The 26915-nt window shown below is 35.8% G+C and overlaps 2 protein-coding genes across 8 annotated transcripts in view; both read right to left on the bottom strand.

Moving 5' to 3' along the window:
* Nucleotides 1-1386, bottom strand: part of nbeab (neurobeachin b) — a 366342-nt gene extending 364956 nt beyond the window's left edge. The window contains exon 1 of the mRNA XM_051129640.1: nt 813-1386. Within this exon, the coding sequence (XP_050985597.1) occupies nt 813-1082 (270 nt within the window). The 5' untranslated portion in view covers nt 1083-1386. The remainder of the gene's footprint in view (nt 1-812) is intronic.
* A 3593-nt stretch (nt 1387-4979) lies between these two features.
* Nucleotides 4980-26915, bottom strand: part of stard13b (StAR-related lipid transfer (START) domain containing 13b) — a 114241-nt gene continuing 92305 nt past the window's right edge. For 6 of the 7 annotated variants that reach the window (XM_051129643.1, XM_051129644.1, XM_051129646.1 and 3 more), the window contains 13 exons: nt 20655-20726; nt 18319-18400; nt 15066-15129; nt 13135-14501; nt 12379-12549; nt 10921-11080; nt 10622-10820; nt 10303-10516; nt 8770-8890; nt 8355-8591; nt 8046-8263; nt 5931-6107; nt 4980-5806 (listed from right to left, as the gene is read on the bottom strand). In XM_051129643.1, coding sequence (XP_050985600.1) covers nt 5689-5806; nt 5931-6107; nt 8046-8263; nt 8355-8591; nt 8770-8890; nt 10303-10516; nt 10622-10820; nt 10921-11080; nt 12379-12549; nt 13135-14501; nt 15066-15129; nt 18319-18400; nt 20655-20726 — 3200 coding nt within the window. In that variant the 3' untranslated portion in view covers nt 4980-5688. Of the gene's footprint in view, nt 5807-5930; nt 6108-8045; nt 8264-8354; nt 8592-8769; nt 8891-10302; nt 10517-10621; nt 10821-10920; nt 11081-12378; nt 12550-13134; nt 14502-15065; nt 15130-18318; nt 18401-20654; nt 20727-23961; nt 24015-26915 lie in introns of those variants that run through there. The other variant, XM_051129650.1, reaches the window with a different exon arrangement.

The raw sequence follows: 26915 nt of genomic DNA on the forward strand, positions 1-26915 counted from the left end.
GAAAAAAAGTTCTATTCTGGGTTAGCATGTACTAATAAAGACATGAGAGAAAAGTGTTTTAAAAAAAGGAATTCCATTTTTAGGCCTGGATGCTTCTTTGAAAAATTGCTTTTTCAAATAAAGTGACACTAATTCAATTAAATCTCCCCCACAAATATTGTGTTGACAAAATACAAGTTAGTGGTTGCTGGAAAGGAATTCGGAGGAAACTGCAAATCTTTTTTTTTTTTTTTTTGTTGAAGACACACATTAAACTTTATCATTTTGATTAGTCAATTTAAAAAAATACTTCGAAAATAGATAAATATATAAATAAATAATCATGATTTTAATCTAGATGTCCAGTAAAATACATGAACAAATTTAAAACATGATAAAAGTACTTAATAAGCAAACTTATTTTTAATTTCCAGTTTATTTTTCTTCCCCCACTGTCAAAAAAAAAGTCTTGTTTTTAGGGATGTTTAGATATTTTAACTTTAGAACAAGAATGATTTTTTCTATATGAGATTGTAGCACAGGTTGCATGTAAACTACAGTAAGACACCTGTTTGGTTGCTTTTAATAAGCAAGACAGACACTTTGCCATATGCCAGAGGCTGTAATGAGCACATAAGAGCTGCATCCTAATACTCACAATCTGTGATATAATATCACAACATCATTCATTCATGGTTCATCCAATGTGACCAAAGCCAGTCTTATAACCCAAAGAGCTTTCTATCTAAAGTCCAAAGCGTTTAAAAAATGCTGTCTACCTAGGTAGTGAGTTCAGCAGGTTTGGAAAGCCAGCCACAAGAAGTGTCACTTACCAGATTCAACACTGTTTCCACTATATCTCTATTGCTGACCTCGCCGACTTGAATGAGACCGGTGAGGACTGCGAATTTCGTCTTGATATTCCGAATCGGAACCGAAGGGTTTATCACCCCGGCCGGTAGCACCACCGATCCGGAGCAAGACATCATCATCATCATATCACCGGTACCGGAGCCCGCGGCGACGGCGGCGGCTCCGTGCTGCCTGTAGCCGGGAGGAGGTGCTCTGTCGCCCGGCGTGGCCACCGGCTGAACGCTCGCCATATCCTACAAGCCAAGACAGCGCTGTATCATCAAGAACAGGATGTGTTTTAGTCAAATCAAGTTCGATGTGATATCTACAGCCACTTTGAGGGGAAAAAAATCTCCGACAGTGATTAAATATCCACCGGCTGTGCAGTAAAAGTCCAAACGCATGTGGCAGGTTCACAAAATATACTACAGGACCACAGATGCTCCGCACACTGTACTTGAGCTCCTGCTTCCCTCTCTGATTTGTGTTCAGTGATGTAGTATGTGGGTTTGCATTACCCAGCTGGGTGTACCGATCAAATGTTTCTCATGCTGGGAAAACGCCCTCTATGTGCAGTAGACTACCGTAGGCTGCAGTGTGCGTCCTGTCTGCACCTTCATGGGTCGAAGGGAAGATATAGATTATATAGATGGATCCCTACCGATCAAACAGGTAAATATGGGGAGCTGTAGGGAAGCACTTAAGATTTTTACATTACTGCGCAGCAGCTAATATGGGCGAGTTCTGTCATTTAGAATGATAGATAGATAGATAGATAGATAGATAGATAGATTTTTATTATTACATGTTCCATAATTGATTCTCCCTGGTGAAAAAACAGCATATGCTGGTAGGTAAGTTTTTATGCTGGTTTATGCTGGTCCTTAGCTGGTCCTTTGCTGGTTTTTGCTGGTCATGTTGCTGGTCAAGGACCAGCATGAACCAGCAAAAGACCAGCATAAACCAGCAAAGGACCAGCTTAAACCAGCATCAAAACCTACCTAACCCGCATCCCAGCATCAAAACATACCTACCAGCATATGCTGTTTTTTTCACTAGGGCTGATTGGTCAATCACAGCAGTAATATGGTAACACCATATCAGTCCGCTTTTCCGCTACTGAACCCTGCACTACTTTGTCGCATTACAACGTGGATTCTAAAAAAAATCTATCTATCTATCTATCTATCTATCTATCTATAATTTTACTATATAAATTTAAAATATCTTACAATTGCTTATACGGTCTTCAGGGGCAACGCTATATCAATCCGCTCATCCGCGTTACTGAACCCGGTGCTACTTTCATGTCTCTAGTATAGCGATTTAGTTCGTGGCCTATCTATCTGTCTGTCTGTCTATCTGTCTGTCTGTCTGTCTGTCTATGTATCTATCTATCTATCATTTTACTATATAAGTTTAAAATATCTTACAATTGCTTATACGGTCTTCAGGGGCAACGCTATATCAATCCGCTCATCCGCGTTACTGAACCCGGTGCTACTTTCATGTCTCTAGTATTGCGATTTAGTTCGTGGCCTATCTATCTATCTGTCTATCTGTCTGTCTGTCTATTTATCTATCTGTGTATCTATCTATCTATGTATCTATCTATCTATCTATCTATCTATCTATCTATCATTTTACTATATAAGTTTAAAATATTTTACAGTTGCTTATATGGTCTTCAGGGGCAACGCTATATCAATCCGCTCATCCGCGTTACTAAAGCCAGTGCTACTTTCATATTTATCATATTGCCAAAAAAGAGCTTAATTTTCTTACTTAAAACACCTTAAATGTTACAATTAGTTCTTGGACTAAACAATAAACAATAATAAAATTAATAAAAATTAATACAATTAAACAATAAATACCGTTTTGTGGCTCTTTAATGTGTCGTGACTGTGCCCTTATTAGATCGATGGACACTAACCGATTGTCCTTTCTTCTTTAAGTTACTTAAAGCATGAAAGACCTATGAATTCACATCAGAATGTGTTTACTTCAACCGCGGAAAGATGACAATACACACAATTTTTCAAGTTTAAAGGAGAAGTTCACTTCCAGAATAAAAAATTAACATAATTTACTCACCCCCTTGTCATCCATGATGTTCATGTTATTTATGACAATTTATATACTTTTTAACCTCAAATGCTCGTCTTGTCTCTGTGATGCGCATGCGTAGTCCGTGTAATCTGGGTCAATACAGTTAGGGTATGTTGAAAAACTCCCATCTTGCTTTCTTCTTCAACATTAAATTGTCCTACATCGTTTTTTTTTCCGGTACTTCTGCGGCGATGTAGGACAATTCTGAAGTTGGGGAAGAAAATGAGATGAGAGTTTTCCCACACACCCTAACTGTACTAGCATTGAACCAGAAAAAAAAAAAGTTCATGCAAACTTAGACAAGATGAGCGTTTTAGGTTATAAAGTATATAAATTGTTAATTGGTTTAGAAAATGACCGATCATTTTGCCAGATAAGACCCTTTTTCTTTGGCTGGGATTGTTTAAAACCATTTGAAGTTGCATTGAAACTGCATTTTGGAAGTTCAAACTTGGGGGCACCATTGAAGTCCATTATATGGAGATAATTCCAGATTTTTTTCGTCAAGAATTTCAACATAATTTCTTATCAACTGAGAAAAGAAAGACACGACCATCTTGAATGACAAGGGGGTGAGTAAATTATCTGTAAATTTTTGTTCTGGAAGTGAACTTCTTTAAGTCTACCGAAGTTACTCACCTCTCTGATTTGTTTGTCGGACAGAATGGTGGACTCAGCGTTATGATTGGTCAGATTGCCTATCAATCAAGCGGTCTTCAGTGGCAACTATATCCGATATAGCTGAATAAATGAACAGTGTACTGCATTACAAACACAACGTGTTGTGTTTCACTAAAATAAACGGTTGAACTGATTTTGTTTGTATGTTTGTTTAGTGGGTCCAGTGTGGATCATTTTGTGAATCAGTGTCATTTGACAACTGTTTTGACTCGCTGTGGCGAGGAGACATTTTATTCGGTCAGTCTGATGCTAGCTATATAAACCACACAGTTCACTAGATGACAGAGGCCATCTGATGGATTTATTCTTCAGCTGTCTGCTGAAAACCACACCATGAGGTTTGATCTCTGTTTGATCTGTAATGCTGCCAGATGTTTATAAATCCATGTGTATTTATTTACAGCAACAAAGTGTTGTTCAGAGTTCATTTGTTGTAGCCAATGCACTTCATTATTATTTAAACATGCATTCAAATTTAATCCTTTTTTGTTTGTGCCATTGTTGTCCCCAGTTTGAACATTCAAACAAATTGTTAAACATTAAAACACCAAAACACAGCAAACAAGCGAGTTATCTGTTGAAACTGAGAAGCCTTTGAAGCGTTATATATATATATATATATATATATATATATATATATATATATATGTTTTCTAATAAAATCTGCCAATCATTGAGAGGAAAGAAAAGTTTGTCACAGATAAAAACTGACATCTAGTGGCTAATAGAAGTACTTCACCAGTTTTAGTACTGCAGGTTTGTGTTAAGCAAATGCTGGTGTAAAATAAAATAAAATAAAATAAAATAAAATATGCTTAATTCATTGCCATTGAGCTAAACTACCATTTAAAAGTTTTGGGTTTATACATTTTTTAATTTATTTTTGTATTTTTTTTAAGCCTCTTATGCTCATGCTATGCTATGCTTTTGTTTGGTCAAAAAATATCAGCAGTAATGTGTAATATTACAATAATATTAATTGTATAATTTATTACAATTGTGTTAATATAATTTAAGCATCACTTTTTTTTTCTTATTATTATTTATGTTAAAAACAGTTGTGCTGCTAAATATTTTTGTTGAAACATTTTTCAACATGATCTGATTTATAGAAAGCTCAAAAGAACAGTGTTTATTTAAAATAGTCTTTATTATAATATTTATAAATGTCTTTATTGTCACTTTTAAGGAATTTAATGCATCATTGCTGAATAAAACTATTAAAAAATGATAAAATAATGACCCCAAACTTTTGACCAGGTAATGTAAGATTTTGATTATGGTATTGTTTTTATGAAAAACTGATATTATATCATTAATCAGGATGACAGGAATCAAACAGACAGTAAACAAACTAATATTAATTCATTAACATAGTTTAATTAAAAATCATTGTCTCTTTGTCATTAATGTAATCCAGTACTACAAAAGCAGGTCTGAGAAAATCAAACCCAAGTCATTTTGTCCAACTTTCAAAACAAGCAACTAAAAATTCCATAATATTACACTCATTCATGGACAAACATTACAATAGAAACAGAGAAAGCAAAGTAACTCAGCGTACAACCGAGTAACATTTTGTACCATATGAATTAAACTGATATCTGTGCAAAAGGAGATATCAAACACAAGTATACATAATATTCTTACTACATGAGCATTTAAATATATATTTATATATAGTCTATACAAGATGTGTGTGTAGATACACACATACACACAAATACAAACAAACACATACATGGACATGCGGTGCATGCATGTGCAAATATAGCTTTCTTTTTTTAATTAAATAAAATATATGCTTCCCAGAAGCACTTAAGAGCTTAGGTGTCCTATACATTGTATAAGATCATATAAAAGAATAAAATAATTAATTATAATACAAATAACAATAGTTACAATAAGATAATATTACAAACGGACAAGCTAAAGGTACATTGGTAAGTTGACGACATTCCCATTTGGGGTTATTACCCAGACCAGGCAACTCTGCCCATTGTGCAAAAGGGCAGAAATTTCTCAGGAGTCATAGAACTGAGATTTTAGTTTCCAGACTGCGGCTCAAATTTTTGTTTCTGGACCCTCTGTGTGGATCGACTGGAAGGAATTGCGAATGCGGGCAGCTTCGGCGGCACAAAGGTGTCCGAATGCTTTGTTATACCATTCTGGAGTTCTCCCCCTGAAATAAAAAGAAAAGAAGTGCAGAACGTGACCACACTGATGTGTATTCATTTCTATGAAAATCCTGTTACAGTCAGAGAATTCTATTTGTGTGTGTGAGTCAGTCAGCTATATATACTCACTTCAGGTCCACTCTGCAGATGTGGGTGAGTCTGGACTTGCCAGAGCCACAGGGCTCCAGTAAGTAATTGGATTCCATCACTATAGCTCTGATGCCCCCTATAGGTGGAGAGTCCTCATGCTCAATAGACACGGACACCAGAGAACACGTGCCCCGCGGCAGGTCCGTCCTCCACGACCTGAACACAAACACCAGTGTAAAAATGCTGCAGCAAACAGTTATCTGTGATCCAAACTGTAAATCTATCCACCCATCCCACTAAATAATGATTATTTTTTAGGTTTACCACTCTTGTAAATTCATTTCCAGTCTTTCCTTAATGAACATTTAGAATATATATATACACGAACACACACACACATATATATGTATCTATCTTATCTATATAAACATACATACACATACTAAATGTCTATTACATTTTTTGACCAGCAGTTTGACCAAATAAAAGCAGCTTTGTTAAGTATATATATATATATATATATATATATATATACACACATACACACATATATATACACTGTACTGTGTGTTTGTGCGTGGGTGTGTCTGTGTATTTATTTATTTAGATTTATTTATATATATTTTCTCTCTCTCTTTTTTTTAAAGAATTTTCTATAGAATTTGTTTGACTGAATTTTACTAATTTATGACTTTTCCAGGTATGGTACTGACAAAATTCCTTAATTTAACCATCAATCCTTATATTTTTTACTTTTATAAAAGGCAAGTAATTTATAAAAATCATTTTATAGACACTGTTAGGATTTTTCGTGTGAGTTAAAAATCTATATTATATATGAAATCTACAATATAATCAAACATGGCTAGTATTCATTAAATATATATTAAATATAATTAAAAAAAATTATAATATTTAACATACATACTTTTAGAAAACTGTTAGCAATTTCCATGATACATATGAAATGATACTAAATACGGTTGCTAGTATTTACTATACAAATATATTAAACATAACTTAATTAAAAAAATGTAATATATATACTACCAGTCAAACGTTTTTGAATATTAAGATTTTTAATGTTTTTTAAAGTCTCTTCTGCTCACCAAGCCTGCATTTATTTGTTCCAAAATACAAGCAGTCATGTTGTGAAATATTTTTACTATTTTGAATAACTGCTTCCTATTTGAATAGAATTTAGAATGTAATTTATTCCTGTGATCAAATCTAAATTTTCAGTATCATTACTTTTGTATTCAGTGTCACATGATCCTTTAGAAATCATTCTGATATGCTGATTTGCTGTTCAAGAAACATTTTATTATTATTATTATCAATATTTAAAACAGTTGAGTACATGTTTTTTCAGGATTCTTGAATAGAAAGATTCAAAGATCAGCATTTATCTAAAATAAAAAGTTTTTGTAACATTATACACTATACCATTTAAGAGTTTGGAGTCGGTATAATGTTTTTATTTTTGTTTGTGAAAAAAAATGATAGAAATTAAAACTTTTATTTAGCGAGGATGCTTTAAATTGATCAAAAGTGATGATAAAGACAGTTATAATGTTACAAAAGATTTCTAGTTCAGATAAATGATGTTCTTCTGAACTTTCTATTCATCAAAAAAAAAACTGAAAAAATTCTACTGTTTTCAACATCATAATAATAATAATAATAATAATAGCTGCAAATCAGAATATTAGAATGATTTCTGAAGGATCATGTGATGAGTAATGATGCTAAAAATTCAGCTTTGAAATCACAGGAATAAATTACATTTTAAAATATATTCAAACAGAAATCAGTTATTTTAAATAGTAAAAATGTTTAAAAATTGTATTGCTTTTGCTGTACTTTGGATCAAATAAATGCAGGCTTGGTGAGCAGAAGAGATTTCTCTTAAAAACAAAAACAAATCTTACTGTTCAAAAACTTTTGACTGGTAGTGTATATTGGATTTTTTGATTTGTTTACTAATTTATAGGACTTTCCCAAGTATGGAACTACTAAAATTCACCAGAATTTCAAAATTTTGCATGACTGTGGGAGCCCTGTTGTCTCATTTATTTAACCATTACTCCATAAATCTGTCTATTGTTTAAAAAACCCCCAGAAAGAACCAAGTCCCAGAGTGAACGGACTCACCTGAGCACTACAAAGTCTCTGCTGGGATGAGGCGGCATACAGTTGAGGACATACTGGAACACTTCCGTCTGCCTGTCCACAACCTCACACACTTTCCAATTCATCAGATCCACATCCCACAGGTGGCGTTCCCGAAGAACACGGTTTAAAACCACTGATGGAGGGGCTTCCACCTCCACCGAGACCCGCCAACTCCGCAGAGGGTTCCCATCACCCACCTAAAGTTAAACCAGAGAGCTTCACTTAGTCTTCGTTATCAGTATTATCAATATTTTATGTAATGTTAAGTCTGAATTTCTGCAATCATACCTTCTTATAGGACAGCTCTGTGTTGCCGGTGCTCTGGCAGGACACCCAACCTTTGGCTTTTTCCCGTGATTCTTTGAGGAGACCCTGTAGCCTTGCTTCCATGAATGCAGGCCAAGAGCCTTCATCTTCCCCCTCTTCCTCTTGATGTTGCCGCTTGCAGAGCTCCTCAATCGTGGGAGCCTGAAGCTCGGCCTCCACGTAGGAGTTTCGTGACTGTGTCACCATTTCATGCGGAATCTGAGGAAAAATAAAACAATTTGTGTTCTGCTTTAGAGATCATTGAAAAGGCAAATGAAAACAGAAAATTAGATTTTAAAAGTGCATTGTGAGTATAATAGTTCTGTTATAAAATACACACTCCAATAATTAAAGGAAACTGGGTCATTATGTGAAATAGATAGTGTGTGTGGCTCACCTCAAACAAGCGATTGCATTCTGTGATCATGTGTGCCAGGCCCTGAGTGGCAGCCAGGTTTTCATTCAGGTCCTTTTGGTCTGGCCTCCCTGTAGCATACTTTTTCTGCATCTGCATAGCTCTGTAAACAGATTAGAAAAATGCTGTAGATGCCAAGCTTTTCGTGAAATAAATGTAAATAAAATATAAATATATAATAAAATGTAAAATTATTAAAATACTAATTTTTAAAAAGTCAAATACTACATAATACGTCATATTAATTATTTGGAAATTTTACATGACATTTTTTTGAAAATATAATGGCCTAAAACTGTTGTTTTAAAGAAAAATTTTACAGATAATTGACTCACCCCCTTGTTATCCAAGATGTAAAGAAATTATGTTTTTTGAGGAAAACATTCCAGGATTTCTCTCCATATAGTGGACTTCTATGGTGCTCGCAAGTTTAAACTTCCTTTTTTTGTAAAGAAATTTTTGTAAAGAAATGAATACTTTTATTAAGCAAGGATGCTTTAAATTGATCAAAAATGATGATATAATATAATGTTACAAAATATTTCTAGTTCAGATAGATGCTGTTCTTCTGAACTTTCTATTTATCAAAGAAACCTGAAAAAATTCCACACAGCTGTTTTCAACATAATAATAATAATAATACATGTTTTTTGAGCAGCAAATCTATTTATTAGAATATTAGAATGATTTCTGAAGGATCATGTGACTGGAGTAATGATGCTAAAAATTCAGCTTTGAAATCACAGGAATAAATTACATTTTAAAATATATTCAAACAGAAAACAGTTATTTTAAATAGTAAAACTATTTTTCTGTATTTTGGATTAAATAAATGCAGGTTTGGTGAAGAGATTTCTTTAAAAAAAAAAAATCTTACTGTCCAAAAACTTTTGACTGGTAGTGTATTTTGTTTTTTTGCTTTGTTTACTTTGTTTTTACTTTGTTTTTTTGTAAAGGGCGTTTGATCTTCTTTGCACGTTTACTTTGTAAACACTGGGTTGGTACTTCTGCAGCGATGGAGGACATGTCGGTTGGGGGAGTTGGGGGAGAAAATGAGATGGGAGTTTTTCGATATTCCCTAACTGTCTTGAACCTGAAAACACAGAGTTCAAGCAGAGCTAGACAAGACGAGCATTTGTGGTTAAAAAAAGTATATAAATTGTCAATTTTCTTAAAAATAACAGATCGTTTCGCTAGATAAGACCCCTCTCCCTCAACTGGGATCGTTTAGAGCCCTTTGAAGCTGCACTTAAACTGCAAACTCGGGGGCACCACTGAAGTCCATTATATGGAGACAAATCCTGAAATGTTTTCCTGAAAAAAACATAATTTCTTTACGACTGAAGAAAGAAATATATGAACATTTTGGATGACAAGGGGGTGAGTAAATTATCTGTAAATTTTTGTTCCGGAAGTGGACTTAACACAGTTAACACACCAATAAATTCTACAACTGTTTTCTTGATGAATGGATGGTTGAAATTAACTATATATATCATTAGATATGTTTTCTACCTTGGTGCAAGATTGTCCTTCTTCAGGATGTTGAGATGAAAAAGTGAAGGTGCCAGACACACTGCGATATTCATGGGAGTCATTTGATTCTCTTGCACTGAGGAAGTGACATCGCTCAGGAAGCAGAGCAGTGTTTGCAGTACCTCTCTGTTTTCATCTGACATCAGCATGATGGCTGCTTGCACGGCCTGCAAGCGCTGCTCTTTGGGCACATCTAAAGAAGAAACAAGGATTAGGTGACTAAAGGAAGTCTGTATTTCTTTTCCTAAATTCATGAGACGGATGTAGGAGAGTGGTTACAGTTGCTAAGTGTTCTTACATTGGTAAATGTGGAGGAAGGTTTCGCCCAGTTTGCTGGTCAGAAGTGGCTCAGGCAGATCCCTGAAGAACTGTTTGACCATGTCAGCCACATCATACGCAGACTGGTCTTCATAGTTGACATCATCTGGAGAATTCTCATTCATCTGTCTGAGAGCTTGGATGCGAGACTTCACTCCTGACTTGCGAAAAAGACCCACCTAAGAAACAAGAGACAATTTTATATTGGGAATTTTCTACATTGAAAATAAAAAACTGTACATGTTAAATGTAAATTATATTGTTGCTTTGATGACTAACCTGATCAAGGCATTGGCTCCTGAGGTAACGCAAAGCCTGTTGGATACCAAGAGGTAAAGGTTGACCAAAACGTTGCACATGCACAATCAATGGAACCCCGAACACATTCTTATCCTTATAATCTGGAACCTTCATCCTCTTCATAAACTTTGGCACAGACCTGAAAGATATAAAACACCATGGTTTAATAACTATGTTTTGGGCATTTATACCAAATAAGCTTCTATTTTCCTGGGCATGTTTTATATTTTTAATGTTTTGGATGTAGTAAAGTCACTAATACAAATTACTCACCCCCATGTCATCCAAGACGTTCATGTCTTTCTTCGGTTGAAAAGAAATTAAGGTTTTTAAGGAAAACATTCAATGTTTGTCCATATAATGGACTTCAATGGGAGTCAATGGGTTGAAGGTCTAAATTGCAGCTTCAAAGGGCTCTACATGATCCCAGTCGAAGAATAAGGGTCTTATCTAGCAATACAATCAGTCATTTTCTAAAAAAACGTATACTTTTTAACCACAAATGATCATCTTGCACTAGCTTTGCGATGAGCATGCACAACATTTTGTAATCATGTTGGAAAGTTCATTAGTTCTTCATCTGTGTACTTCGATTCAAAAAGGTAGGGTAGGTGAAAAACTCCATCTCATTTTTTCCTCCAACTTCAAAATCATCCAACATCGTTGTTTGGGTTGGGTACTTTAACCTACGTCCCACGTGACCTTCCCAATGTGACTACATAATGTGTAAGGTCGAGCTAGTTCAAAACAACCATTTGTGGTTAAAAAGTATATAATTTTCTAATTTTTTTAGAACATGACCGATCATTTCGCTAGAGAAGACCCTTATTCCTCGGCTGGGATCGTGTAGACCCCTTTGAAGCTGCAATGAAACTGCGATTTGGACCTTCAACCTGTTGGTACCCATTGAAGTCCACTATATAGAGGAAAATCCTGGAATGTTTTCCTCAAAAAACTTAATTTCTTTTCAACTGAAGAAAGAAAGACATGAACATCTTGGATGACATGGAGAGTACAATAATACTCAGTATTACCAAGTATGAACTGAAGTTTCCATCACAGTTTTATCAACAGAGGGGTGCAGTAACAATAGTGACCAGTAGAGGGTTTACAGAGACCAGATTAGGGTTTAATGCTGCTTGTCAATCTAATCCAGTGGTTCTCAACTCCAGTCCTCGGGGCACACTGCTCCGCACATTTTGTATGTTTCTGAATCTCACACTCTCAGTTCATAGATTTTTCTCCTAAAGAGCTGATGATCTGAAACAGGTGCGTTAAATGAGGGAGACATACAAAATGTGCAGAGCAGTGGGCCCCTGAGGACTGAAGCTGAGAACCACTGCTCTAATCATAACAACTTCTTAAAGAAGGGAACTTTAAGCTGCACTAAAACAGTAAATCTCATAGGATCTGGTCATTTTTCCAACAGATTCTTACCAGGTCCAGCCATGCTTGTTGGACATGGAGTACTTCTCCATGATGGCAGTGAGACGGAGCAAGGAAAATTTCTGTAGCAGGCTAAGCTGGGCCGCAGATTGGCTGGTGATCTGGAGAGAGGCGACCGAATGGCTGAGGCGGTTGGAAATCTGGAAGCTGGGCCATCGTAAGCTAAACAAAGAGCAGGGAACCATGTTAGTGATTCAAACCTGGGGCAAATGAATAGCTGACTGTCAGCACAACCAACTAAAATAGCATTTAAAACTACTACATAAAGGATTTGGTGCACATTTGCTATTTCAACCAGTCAACAGATCCTATCCAAATGTTCCCATCCAAGCTTAAAAGGATAGTTCAATCCAAAAATTAAAATTCTGTTATTAATTACTCACCCTCATGTCGTTCCAAACCCATAAGACTTTCACTTGTGTCGTGATACTCTTGATAATGGTGGAATTTGGTCCTTAAAATTACCATTGAATCACTGATGTCACATGGACTATTTGGTCAATGTTCTTGGTACCTTTCTGGGTCTTGAACGTGGTATGACCCTTGCTGTCTATGAAAGGTCAGAAAGCTATCGGATTTCATCAAAAACTATTTAATTTGAATTCCCAAGATGAACGAAGGTCTTACAGGTTTGGAACGATATGAGGGTGAGTAATCAATGACAAAATTTGTATTTTTGTGTGAACTATCCCTTTAAAGTTCCCAACACAACACATATAGCACAGCATTGCTAGCTCTGAATCTTACCGTCTTGGTCTGGTAAGTGAAGCCCCGACCCCTGAGTCTCTCCTTTCCCTCATTCCTGTGGATTCGGTTTCATTAAGTGACACTCCATCCCTCTCTACATCACTAGGGGTTGCCTGATCCTCCATCACTGAATGTCCCTCAAAATCTAACGTGATCTGGCTGGACGATTGCAGGTCGCCTTGCCTTTCACCAACAAGATCAACTCGCTCCTTCCCTGCGTTTTCACTATTAGGGAGTACATTCTTAGACCAGTGGTCTACGATCTGTTGCAGCCCATTAACATGCTGGAGAATATCATCCAAATGCGGGAAAAGGTCTTCCTTTTCCAAGTCTATGAGGTCGCCGGTGCTGGCATAGAGGTGTGAGCCAGGTACGTTGTCGTAAATGCTAATCCGACTGCCACGGGAGCAGCACTGTGTGATGGATCGAGGTTCTTTGATGCTAGGTGGACGCTGGACATCCGAGTCCATGCTTGCCGAGTGCCAGTTGATGGAGGTTGCCGTCGAGGGTGAAAGACTCTCGATGGACAGAGCTTTGGGAAAAGTTCCAGGCTTGTGATCTTTAGGGATATGCACCACCAGATCCTCGTAGGAGCGGAACTCGTTACGTCGGTTCTGCTCAGCCACACGCTTACCCTGGATGAGACTGGAAAACACGTCCAAGTCCTCTAGGTACATCCCACTGCGCTTGTGATCAGCCCGGTGGACGTTGCGTTCCTTCATGTTTGGCGTACTGACGGCACTCCCGCTGGACTGGCTGCTGCTCCCTTCGCTGCTAGACCCCATGCCGGAAGGTGGCTCTGCTAAATGGACTTCTCCGTTGATGATCTCCACACAGCGGAGAGTTTTCACAGTCTGGGGTTCTTGTTGGAGAACCGGGGCACTTATAACAAGACTCCTGTTCCCTCCGCCACCCATCGCTCCACGTAACTGCAATGCTTCCATGCGCCGCAAGAACTCCTTGGCTCGTGTCCGTCCTCGCTTGCCATGCTTTACAGGCAGCGAACCGTAGCTCGAAAGATCTGAAGAGAGATGGGCTACACCTAGTGATGTGTGGTCGGGCATGGTTGCAGAGTCCGAGCAGGTGCGGTGCGAGCTGTCCGAGTCTTCGGCGCTCTGCGCGCGAATGCCGCCACTACCGCCGCTGCTCTCGCTGTGGAGGGAGGAGACCTCCGGCTCACTCAAGTCTGTCAGAACGCTCTCGCTGCTGGTCGTCGTCCGCAGGGCTGAGTTTTCCCCTGGGTTCTTGTTCTCCACACCCCTCAGAAGGCAATCGATGTCTTGGAGCCTGGACCAGCGGCGACTGCTCCATTCAAAGGTCCATTTGTCACTGATGGCAAAGAGGTCATCTTCATCCGAGTCTTCACTCTGAGGGTTAACAAGGAAATGAGTAAATATGTCCTTCTGTTTATTGCCTTTACTACATTAGCAATTCAACACAAGACTTGAATACCATCCCAATCCTTTGAGAAAACTCCCTTTCTTTCACTGTCTCTTTTTTTCCCCTTTTTCCTTCCTTACAATCCAGAACCCCCAGAGGTAACAGTTTAGATTCACTCAAATGGGTTTTTCATGTTTTCAAAGGGCACATTCCTTCCTCTGTTAAATGATTACATAACCAGTGTGATATAACAGTTTCTATTCAATATCTTTAGGTGATACAAAAAAGACAGTATGCTTATAGAGAGAAAACAGTTATATCACATAATGATAATGCTAGTGGCACTCTCATATATCAAGTTTACTGTGATAACAAAAGGACTGTAGTGGTTTTTATAGAGATACTACACACGGCATTTGGCGCTAATCTCTACATAGCTTCTTTATAGACATGATAAACATTCTGATTCTAGCAGTGTAACTGCTATAACATTAAATCACCAACACAATGCAAATACCTACAAGGTTAAATTGAAATAATGCATCACTTACTTTTTTCTTGGGAAGGTTCACATCAAGTTTCATGGAGGCACACTTGTTTAACGTATTCAGTCGCCTGAATGTAACAAAAAATGTAATAATTTAAAATTGGTTCCTTCTGACTGGCTTTGTTTTGCAGGGCATATACAGTGGTAATGTGGACACAATGTCAGCACAGCCTTCTGTGGCCGTTTCTAATATAATCAAGCTATAAGATCTATGTCCCTGCTATCCAACGCTCAGCTCTGGAGAGCAGCAAACCTAATTAGGCACAATAATTGGCCAACGTCCTACTCGCTCTCATGTTCGCTTGCTTTTAATTGGCGAAAGCTTGCGAGCTGCAGTTGTCATGGTTTTCAATGGCCCTCAAGAGCAACTAATGTGGTGTTGATTCCAGCTGCCACATAGTCACTCCTCCAGGTCTGAGAGGCCTGTTTTTCCCCTCAAATTGACAAAACCATAAGAGCTTGCCTTTCTTTGAAGCCATTCCCAAAACCTGAAAATAGGTCTTTCTCTAAGTCACTTGCGTGGTCTGTCAAATATGAAAAATGATTTTGGGATGAAAGTAAAGCAGCTTTTTGAGCTCTTGACAAAGTCGTAGGCATTGAACTAGTCTGTTTGAATCACAGGGCGTTCGTTTCACTTACAACCATTCACAATAAAGGTCTTGAAGCAACACTGCAACCCATCAATATTTCCAATAAAAAGTAAAAAGAAATAAAGGCTGCTCTTCCTGAGCTAAAAGCGTGCGGGGAAGATTTATAAAAAGCTGTTAATGCTATAAAGGGAAACAAAAAATAATGTGGAAAAGACGACAACACATTGCGTGCCTCAAGTATGCATGGAAACAGAGCTGATATTTGTGATGTAATAATCATGACATTTTATGACTCTTTATATTGTTCAGTGGTCTGTGTGTGTGCTGTTACAACAAAGACTTTAGATATAAAACAGAACACAGTTGAGACGTAATGTAGAGAACAGAAAGACACTAGCCGCAGTCAATAGAGAACAGAGGAATAAAACTGGTTCAATTAAGATAAGACATGATAATTATTACCAAATTTCCTGATTATTTACAGTTGAGGTCAAAAGTTTACATCCCCCTTTTAGAATCTGCAAAATATTAATTATTTTACCAAAATAAGAGGGATCATACAAAATGCATGTTATGGTTTATTTAGTACTGACCTGAATAAGATATTTAACATAAAAGATGCTTACATAGTTGACTTGTCCTTTGTTTGTCCTTAACAGTTAAACTGCCCGCTGTTCTTCAGAAAAACCTTTCAGGTCCCACAAATTCTTTGGTTTTCCAGCATTTTTTTGTATTTAAACCCTTTCCAACAGTGACTGTGTGATTTTGAGATCCATCCTTTTACACTGAGGACAACTGAGGGACTCATATGCAACTATTACAGAAGGTTCATACGCTCACTGATGCTCCAGAAAGAAAAAACATGCATTAAGAGCCGGGGGGTGAAAACTTTTGGAATTTGAAGATCAGGGTAAATTTATCTTATTTTGCCTTCTGGGAAACATATAATTATCTTTTACAACGTCTGAAGGGCAGTACTAAATGAAAAAATATGATATTTAGGCAAAATAAGAAAAATGTACACATCTCTATTCTGTTCAAAAGTTTTCAGCCCCCAGCTCTTAATGCATTGTTTTTCTTTCTGGAGCATCAGTGAGCGTTTGAACCTTTAGTAATAGTTTCATATGAGTCCCTCAGTTGTCCTCAGTGTGACAAGATGGATCTCAAAATCATAAAGTAACTATAACTATATGTAAACGTCTTTTATGTGAAATATTTTATTCAGGTCAGTACTAAATAAACAAAAACCTTAATTTCTATTTGACTGAAGAAAGACATGATCATCTTGGATGACATGTGGGTGAGTAAATTATCAGGAAATTTTTATTCTGGAAGTGAACTAATCCTTTAATATGTTTGGTCTGCCGCACATATAACATAAAATAACCCCATAATATAACATACATGAAATCTCCCTGCAGCAGATCTATACAGGTGGAGCTGGGGAAGGTGGAGGGTTTCTCAAGCATGCTGATAATACATCAAAGCTGAATTTTTGATTAGTAATATGCATTGCTAAGAACTTAATTTGGACAACTTTAAAGGTGATTTTCTCAATATTTGGATTTTTTTTGCACCCTCAGATTCCAGATTTCCAGTATCTCGGCCAAAAATGGTCATATGACTGATTTTTTTGGCCTGGATCACATTTTTATTAAACACTGCTTGATTTGTGACCTAAACTTTTAGCACAAGTCTTCATCAGCAAAGTGTAGACAGCAAAGTAAGGTTAAAGATGAAAGCTTTGTCACTGGTGCTTGCAAACATCCACGACTAACAAACTCCTCCGCGCTCTTACTGGGCATGTCGTGCTAGAATTGTTTACCGAGTTGTTCCCCTCCAGGGGCTGTAGAAAAGTGAGAAGTCAGGGGGAGAGGTGGGAATGTCGGACATTGTTTCCCACACAACGGTAAACAGGTTTGGAATTTCGATGAGTTGCTTAAGGGTTGTTTAGAGTCACAGTAGACCAGCTTGAGTATGCCCCCCCTTTGCCCCCCAATGCTCTCCTACCGGGGCAGTCTCCAAGGCAACCGAAGTCACTGGAGAGCTCTTTTCATCTTAATTTGGGATTTCAAATTCAGTGTCTAACAAGAGGAAAGCTAACTCATGGAGAACATTCTGTACTTTATTTCTGGGGAAACATAATGAGCGTAATTTACGTAATGTATTGAGTTAGTCGATGCTTTAATCAGGACATTATTTACTTCTGAATTACAAGATGACTGACATGAGAGAGACTAAACCAGATTTGAGCTTAATAGATGCAATGCACAATGACATCAATAAAAAGAAAATATATTTTTTTAAATAGAAAAAAGTTGTAGATCTAAATGAAATCTTGCAATAAGTGATTATTTAATAATCATTAAATTGTCTTGAGTAATGAAACACGTCCTAAAAATCTTTTTTTTTTCTTTTTTATTGCTGTCATTGTGCATTGCATCTATTAAGCTCAATCTGGTGTAGTTTCTCTCATGTCAGTCTTCATTGAAGACAAAAGTAAATAACATCATGATTAAAGCAACAACTGACTAAATAGTTTGTAAATTACACTCATTATATTTTCCCAGTACAGAACGTTCTCAGACACTGATTTTTTAGGTGTTCATTAGGTTCTCCAAATATTTAGCTACTGATTTGTTTAGGAAGCATCACTTCAGTCCTTACCGACATAGAGGTTCCACAAGGTCTTTGTCTAAGAAGTCGTGGTCTTTCTTCACAGGAGAGATGTCGATCGGAAATTGGGAATCTGTAAAGAAACACAGGCATATCCCATTTCAACAATCAAGTCCATTATAGACAAAGACTGGAAAAAAGCAGATGTCTTTCAGGGAGCGTAATGATTTCCCTCTGATTCGTTAGTTAATAGGCCAATCTTGCATGTTCACAGCGAACACAGAGGAATCCAGGCGCCCACACTCTTACAAAAAAACCCTGACAACACATTCTTTCCAGAGCGATAGCCAAGGCAAAGAGAGTAGCGAACTTGTTTTAGACTTCCAGATGCTAATAAAGTGAGACAGGGTTTGCCCCCCAAAAACTGAGCTTGGCTTTGAGAAGCCATTACGTCTTCTATTGAGTATGGTGTCCAACTTATGTAACGGGGTGACTGGATCCAGACCCTGCTGAAGCTGACATTCCACTGGTACAATTAAATGTTTCATCATATTTTTTTGCTTTTGTGGAACGACACAGAAGTAAAAACACAGATTCAGAGAGAGGCACAGTGTTCTGGTTTTAAACGGCTGGACATTCCAAAACAACACTTATGAAGAGATGCATTATGGGAAGAGTCTGTTCTGCATATTGATTCCGTGTCTGCAATGAGACGACACTGACATATTAATATTAAAAACGAACAAAGAATGGATTGTATAACAGGATGCCATTTTTTCTTACATAACATGTTGCAAGTTCAGTTATTGTCAAAAATGTGGATATGAACATTTAAAAAATTGTTGACTATTTTGCTACCAAAAAAAGGTGAGCCAGTGTTTTTATGTATGTGTTTTATGTTTTTTTAGGTTTAGATAATCTTTTTATTTTATTTTATTTTTAAATAAATGTATATTTCTATAGAGGAAATATAAAAAGAAAAAAATTGTGTTCACACAATTATATCTTTCAGGTTTAAATAATATATTTTTTTTAAGGTAGTAGCAGACTTTTGAGTATGTAAATACTTGCTATGTTATTTTATTTTTTATTTTTTTTTAAATATCCAGATGTTTAAATGCACTTCAAATGGATAGAAAATGAAAGTATATTTTCTAGATTATCTATATTTCACAAAGAAAATATGAAAAGAAAAGAAAATTAGAGTGTTCACACAATTTCACCTCTCGGGTTTAAATAATATAGATTTTTTTTTAATGTAGTAGCAGACTTTTGAGTATGTAAATACTTGCTATTTTATTTTATTAGTTTATTTTTTATTTTATTTTATTTTATATTTTATATATTTATCAATTTTTTTTCCATAAGTATAAATGGACTTCAAATAGATAGAAAACAAAAAAACATATTTTACACCATCTGTTTAAACACTTTTTTCAGGTTTAAATAATATATAAACATAGTAGCAAACTTTTGATTATTTTTATTTTATTTTATTTTAAATATCCAGATGTTAAAATGCACTTCAAATGGACTGTAAATGTAAAAAATATATATTGTAGAACAATTTTATTTCACAGAGGAAATATATAAAGAAAAGAAAAATAGAGTGTTCACACAATTTCATCCAAAGACTAACACTTTTTTCAGGTTTAAATAATATATATTTTTAATGTAGTAGCAGACTTTCGAATATGTAAATACTGTTTTAAAAGTATTTTTAATTACTTTTTTTAATAAACTATTTTATTTTATCTTATTTTAAATATCCAGATGTTAAAATGCACTTTAAATGAATCGTAAATTTAAAAAATATATATTCTAGACCACCTTTATTTCCGACATATAAAAAGAAAAGAAAAATGGAGTGTTTCAGTCTATCAATTTCATTCAAAAACTAACACTCCAAGATCAAAAGCGTTCACAAAGGGCAAGTGAAAACGGCCGTGTTTTTGTGGCAAGGTTATTCCCATGACCTCTGTCTCTCTTTGAAGATAGTCATACTCTAGTATGTTCAAACGGTACCTCTTAACTAGAACCAGTTTTACCGGTGACCTGTACCTCTCAGCATTTCAGATGAAAATTTCAAATGCAGGGGGTATGACCATCTAAGCAAATAAGACGTTTTTGAGGTGGTTTTTGAAGAGTTACCAGTTCAACATCATGAGGTCTGGCAGACATTAATGTGCCTATTAACACAAGTCTGTCTCGAACAACATCGGAAACAACATCCCACATTAAAAGCTTGCGTTTAGCCTAAATCAGGCTGACTTTGTGAGCAGGCTGACATCATATGATTGTTTCAAAATCTGAACGACAGTACCAGTTGGGTGTGATAACATTTGTGAGGTTTTCTAAGTTTATGTTTTGGTGTGGTGAATCGTTACCTTCAAAGAGCTGGGCGTACTGAGGGAATCCTGCCGCTCGTAGCCAGTCGCAAGCTTCCTTTGCCTCGATTTCTGCAACACACAAAATGTTTGTACTTGTCAGACTCATAAAACACATCTATCTCTTCAAAACATATATACAGACAAAGAAGAAACAAAATTAGAGGGCCGATTTAATGGGTCGTTTCGAATTTTGAGATCACAATGACCACATGATGACAAAGCAAGGCATCGTCTCTCTAAAACAAAGCCGAAGCACTTCATATTCACATAGATTTTTTGCATAAAATAACAATCCTGTGTATTTCAGTATACTCTCAAGATAAGGAGCATCATCTTCCATTTGATTGCAGTATAATTTGACTATAAAACAAAACAATAATTGCAGTTAGACAGACAAAGTGTTTCTCTTTGGAAACTTGTTGCATCCTAGTAAGGATGTGTAAAGAAAGTAGGACTTGTTTCACAGACAGTTATCTTCCAAACTATTTTTAGAAGAGCCAGTGTGTTCTTGGACAGGAAGAACGGGAGGGACGGAGAGAGAGAAAAAGAGTGAGGAGGTATTACATAACATAATCAGTTCTGTGTGATTTAATTATGTTTCTCTTCCTGCCACTGCATGAACAAGGTTATTCTTGTAGGTCAGGAACTAGCCAGGTTACAAGATAATCACACAACCCTGTGAGCCTGTAAAGTCTGCTCGTAATCCTACGTGATAAAAACGAGGACAGCTCAAGATCTTTAGGATTAAGAGATCAGTTACATATCGGCAACATGATCCCGTTCATATAACCGAAGACTTCTACGTGACACGTCCCAGCAGACGTCAGCTGACGTAGAGCTTAACATAAGCTACAAGAATGTCTGAGGACTGGATGTCTGAAGCTTTTAGCGGTCAGCTTTGGAATAGTGCTAGGAAACTGTGTGATTAATATCAACTGCCAGAAGGCCTGGAACATTCATAAATATATTGATTTGTGGGGCCGCTGAACAAAACAACTGCTTTAGAGTTAGCCAGAAAGGTGAAAGACCGCCTGGTCATTAAAAGACAAAATTCCTGATCTTTAACTCTCCCTCTTGTCATGCAAGATGTTTGTGTCTTTCTTTCTTCAGTCGATAAGAAATTAGGTTTCTTGAGGAAAGCAATTCAGGAATTTTCTCCATATAGTGGACTTCAATGGTGCCCCCAAATTTGAACGTCCAAAATGCAGTTTAAATGCAGCTTCAAAGGGCTATAAACGATCCCATTTATATACTTTTTAACCTCAAATGCTTGTCTTGTCTCGTTTCTGGTCAATACAGTTAGGGTATGTCGAAAAACTCCCGTCTCGTTTTCTCCTTCAATGTCAAAATCGTCCTACATCACTGTTTTACCTTCTTTGCATGTTCACTTTGTAAACACTGGGTCGATGGTTCTACAGCGACGTAGGATGATTTTGAAGTTGCAGAAGGAAATGAGGAGTTTTTTGACATACCCTAACTGTATTGACCGTATTTAACCGGAAAAAAGCTGAGTTCACGCAGACAAGATGAGCGTTTGTGGTTAAAAAGTATATAAATTGTCAATTTATTTCGAAAATGACTGATCGTTTCGCTAAATAAAACCCTTCTTCCTCAGCTGGGATCGTTTAGAGCCATTTGAAGCTGCATTTAAACTGCATTTCGGAAGTTCAAACTTGGGGGCACCATTGAAGTCCATTATATGGAGATAATTCCAGATTTTTTTCCTCAAGAAACAATTTCTTATCGACTTAAGGAAGAAAGACACGAACATCTTGGATAATAAGGGGCTGAGTAAATTATCTGTAAATTTTTGTTCTGGAAGTGAACTTCTCCTTAAAGGTTTTTGAGGAAAACATTCCAGGATTGAAATTGTTATTTTGGAATTGAACTAATCCTTTACAGAAAATCACATGAAATCTGAAAACACTCCATTTAATCTCATGTTTCCTCAAAAGATCTCAGTAAGGTCTTAAACTGTGCTCAGATAAGCCAATTTACCAAAGTCTGCAATAAAAAAATCTAAGATTTCAATATGTATGCAAACATCGCTCATCAAAATCTTTAAATGTACCATTAAATGAGCTATACAACCCACATTTGGTTTATAATACTCCTACTTTCTGTGTCAATAACTGTCTAATTTGTGTTATTTTTAGTGCTGAGCAACGATTTACTGTGATTAATCGCATCCAAAATAGGACTGTCAAACGATTAATCACATCCAAAATAAAAGTATGTTTACATACTATATGTGTGTTAACTCTGTATATTTATTATGTATATATAAATACCCAAACACCTATATATTTTAAGAAATATTTATATGTATATATATTTATACCTTTATGTAAATTAAATTCTAAATAAATATAAATATTTTACATATTAAAGAAAAATATTACATACATACATATATATATATATATATATATGTATGTATGTGTATTTACCTATACATAATAAATATACACAGTACACGCACATATAGTATGTAAACAGAAACTTTTATTTTGGATGTGATTAATCGTTTGACAGCCCTAATCCAAAATAAAAGCTTCTGTGTACATAATATATGTGTGTGTACTGTGTATATTTATTATGTATATATAAATACACACATGCATGTATATATTTTAAAATATATTTTGTGATTACATATTAAATACATTTATATATAAATACATTATATAATTATAAATACATACATATAAATTAAAAGTCAACAACAACAAAAAAAATCAAGAGCTGCTCTCACCAAACTCAAATGCAAAAATATACAAAATGTAATACCATCAGCCGGAGAGAGTAATTTAAGTCAGTGTTTGGACTTGAAACAGCTAAATCTGATATTTACAAAACAGTAAAAGAGCATAAGCACATACTTTCCATTGTTTAACACTGCATCACATTTCAACCAGCTATTGAGTTACTCAAGTTCATTGTCAACAAGACACAATAAAAGACATATACAAATAGCACGCTACTTATTTTAATACCATCTAATAATTACTGAAAGTCACATTCAGTTTAATTACAATGTACTTGTTTAGCTCTTTTCTCAACAGAAGCTGAAACTAAAAATTCCCTAAGATATTTCGATAAGAAACCGACACAAACCAGCAAGTTTAAACAAATGCAGACAACTATACATGCACAGATAAAATACAGGCTAGTGTAGATCCTGTTCAGTTCATTTGTCAATCTGTAAACATATAATATCATCCAATGCACCGTAACAACATTCTAGTATCCTTTTATGAATCCTAAACAAAATATCTTTAACAACCATGTTAATTATTCTCACCTCAGCAATAGTGACTCCTTCAACTCAAGTTAGTACAATGCAGCACCACAGCTCAAATCTCAATTTTACGCTTAACTGCTCAATCCAAATCACGCCCCAAAGGCTCTCCCGCCCTCCGAGCGTACGGAGCGGAGTAGCTGCGTCAGAGAGCGAATCGCCAGGGTGTCCATTCATCATATTGATAGTAACATGGATAACCGTGGTGAGAATTCCTGCGCTGCCTCCACCCCACTAAAATTACCACTCTTTTGTGTCAAACAATACGGTTTGTTCATTTCAGCAGCTCCTGTGAGAAGGACTAAATGCATTAGACGTCAACAGATATTAGATTGTTCTTTATGAGTGTGTCATGAAACTCTCAGCCTATAGCTACTCAGTACAACAATAGCAGGAGCCTCTGAGGGCTTTATCTGACAGAAGTAAACAAACGCAAACATACTGGCAAATATTAGCAGATAAAACATCCTTGAGGTTCAAAAGCCCATAATACGACTGACTACAAAATACAAACATGGACCTATTTTGATAAGGTTCCTCCCTAAATACAGTCAAACTAAAAAGTATTCAGATACTAGATTTAATTTTTGATATTTTCTTAGTGGGTACAGGACACTATAGTTCACTTATGTAAGTTAAGATAGCAAAATAAAGTAAACTGTGACATATTATGACCAAAAATTCTTCATACAGTGGACTACCAGTAAAATTGATAAAAATTTGGGACCAAAAAATTATTTAGACACAATATAAATATGAATATAATATAATTTCAAAGTCATTTATTCCTTTGATGCTGAATTTTCAGCAGCTATTACTCTAGTCTTCAATGTCACTTGATGATGATTTTATGCTCAAACATTTCTTATTATTATCAATGTTGATTTAACAAAAAAGTTGTATGTGTTTATTAGACTTCAAATTTTAGCCTTTAAACCATTTTTAAGAAAAGCGACAAGTCAAAAGTTTTAATTAATGTATTAATTTAAATAATTACTATATTATATTATAAATATTAAATATTATTAAACATAAATATTTAACAAATATTATTAAAACATGCGGTGCTAATATTTCTTCAATAAAACATTTTGACGTTTAATCGTCACATTAAGCCATAAAGCCATTTTTGCTCTTTCCTTCCCCAAATTTAAGACCTGTTGACATCGTAATTAAGACTTTCTTGTACCATTTAAGACTTTTTAGGGCCTTAAATTATTTCATACTTTAGATAAATTTGATAAATGTAAGACTTTAAGGAAAGTTTTTTTTTTTTTTTAATTAAACTAAAGTACTGACCCCAAAACTTTTAATGGTACTATATATAATTTTACAAATTCATAAAAATGTACCAATTCACCTTTATTCTGATTCACAAGATCTCCATTTGATTCAGTTCTTTTATTCAATTTGATTTGATTCTAAATCATTTGGTATATTTCGTATTTCTTTTATACTGTTTATTTTGCTTATGTATGAAAGAAAAACTCTCTCAGCTAACGTTAAATTATACTTATATAATACAACTTATAATTTGGTACATTACAAAAATTAAGTTTTAAAATAAGAAAAAACAGGAAAACCTAAACTCAAAAAGTTCAGTTGCTATTTAACAGACATAATAATCAAACCAACCAAAAACTGCTTTGTAGAAACCAATTTTAAATGGCAATTTGTGTTAAACATTTATTAAAATATGTAAAGCTATTATAAATTACAAAAACTCAACTTGTAAACTCACATGAAAGAGCATAAAAACATGATTCCCATGAAAGAATAAACAAGGTTCTTTCAAAATAGTAAAAGTAACACAAAAATGGGCTAATTGTTCATCTTGACCAATAAATCATATGTGACTCTGGAAACAAAACCAGTCATAAGGGTACTTTTTTTTTTTTTAATTGAAATCTACACATCATCTGAAAGCTGAATAAAAAAGCTTTCCATTGATGTATGTTTTAGGATAGGGCAATATTTGGGCGAGACACAACTATTTGAAAATCTGGAATCTGAGGGTGCAAAAAAATCTAACTTTAAAGTTGTTCAAATGAAGTTCTTAGCGATGCATATTACTAATCAAAAAGTCAGTTTTGATATATTTACAGTAGGAAATTTACAAAATATCTTCATGGAACATGATCTTTACATAATATCCTAATGATTTTTGGCATAAAAGAAAAATGTATAATTTTGACCCATACAATGTATTGTTGGCTATCGCTACAAATACCATGCTACTTAAGGTTTTGTCATCCAGAGTCACATATTTACACAACAACACTATGTAGCAGTCAACACAGTGCCTGTAACTATAAACTGAGTGCCATTTATCTGGTTCAACAGGAGGTGAGGGAACCTCCTTTGTGACTAAACATCCATTCCCAAGAGCGCTGAGGGCTACTGTACGTCCTGTGCTGTACAGTAACACCGAAAGTGTAGCGGCATCCTTATCAACGTCCCACAGCTGCAACCCCAAACCCAAGCTGGGAATTCCACGTCGCACAGCATTCCGTAACACTATCCCGAAAGCTACTATTTCTTTTCCATCATTGTCCTCTCTCATGGAATCGGAAGGATAAAGAGCTCAGCTACTGGCTCGCCGCCAGCGGGGGAAACTCTCGCTTTTAACGCGACCAAACTGCGTGCAGTGTTCAATGACTGCCACAACAATAACTTCGTAACGCAACACGACACCGACACAATGCTAAAAGCAGATTGCCGCTAAAAATGTGAGAGAAAAAGACACCTTTTCCTCATTGAATAATCTTATGTAAAAGGGAGGCGGGATACGGTTTTCCCTCAAGGTCAGGCATGGCACACGCTGGCACTTTGGCAAGCTGTCACAAGTCCCGTTAGGAACTTGTGAAAATTACAAGCAATTTCTTGAGTGAAAATGGTCAGTAATTTCTGTTTCAACTTTGAAAAATGTTTAGCTTCACAGATGTCTGGATTCTGGG

This window comes from Labeo rohita, chromosome 15, assembly GCF_022985175.1.
Source record: "Labeo rohita strain BAU-BD-2019 chromosome 15, IGBB_LRoh.1.0, whole genome shotgun sequence".
NCBI lineage: Eukaryota > Metazoa > Chordata > Actinopteri > Cypriniformes > Cyprinidae > Labeo > Labeo rohita.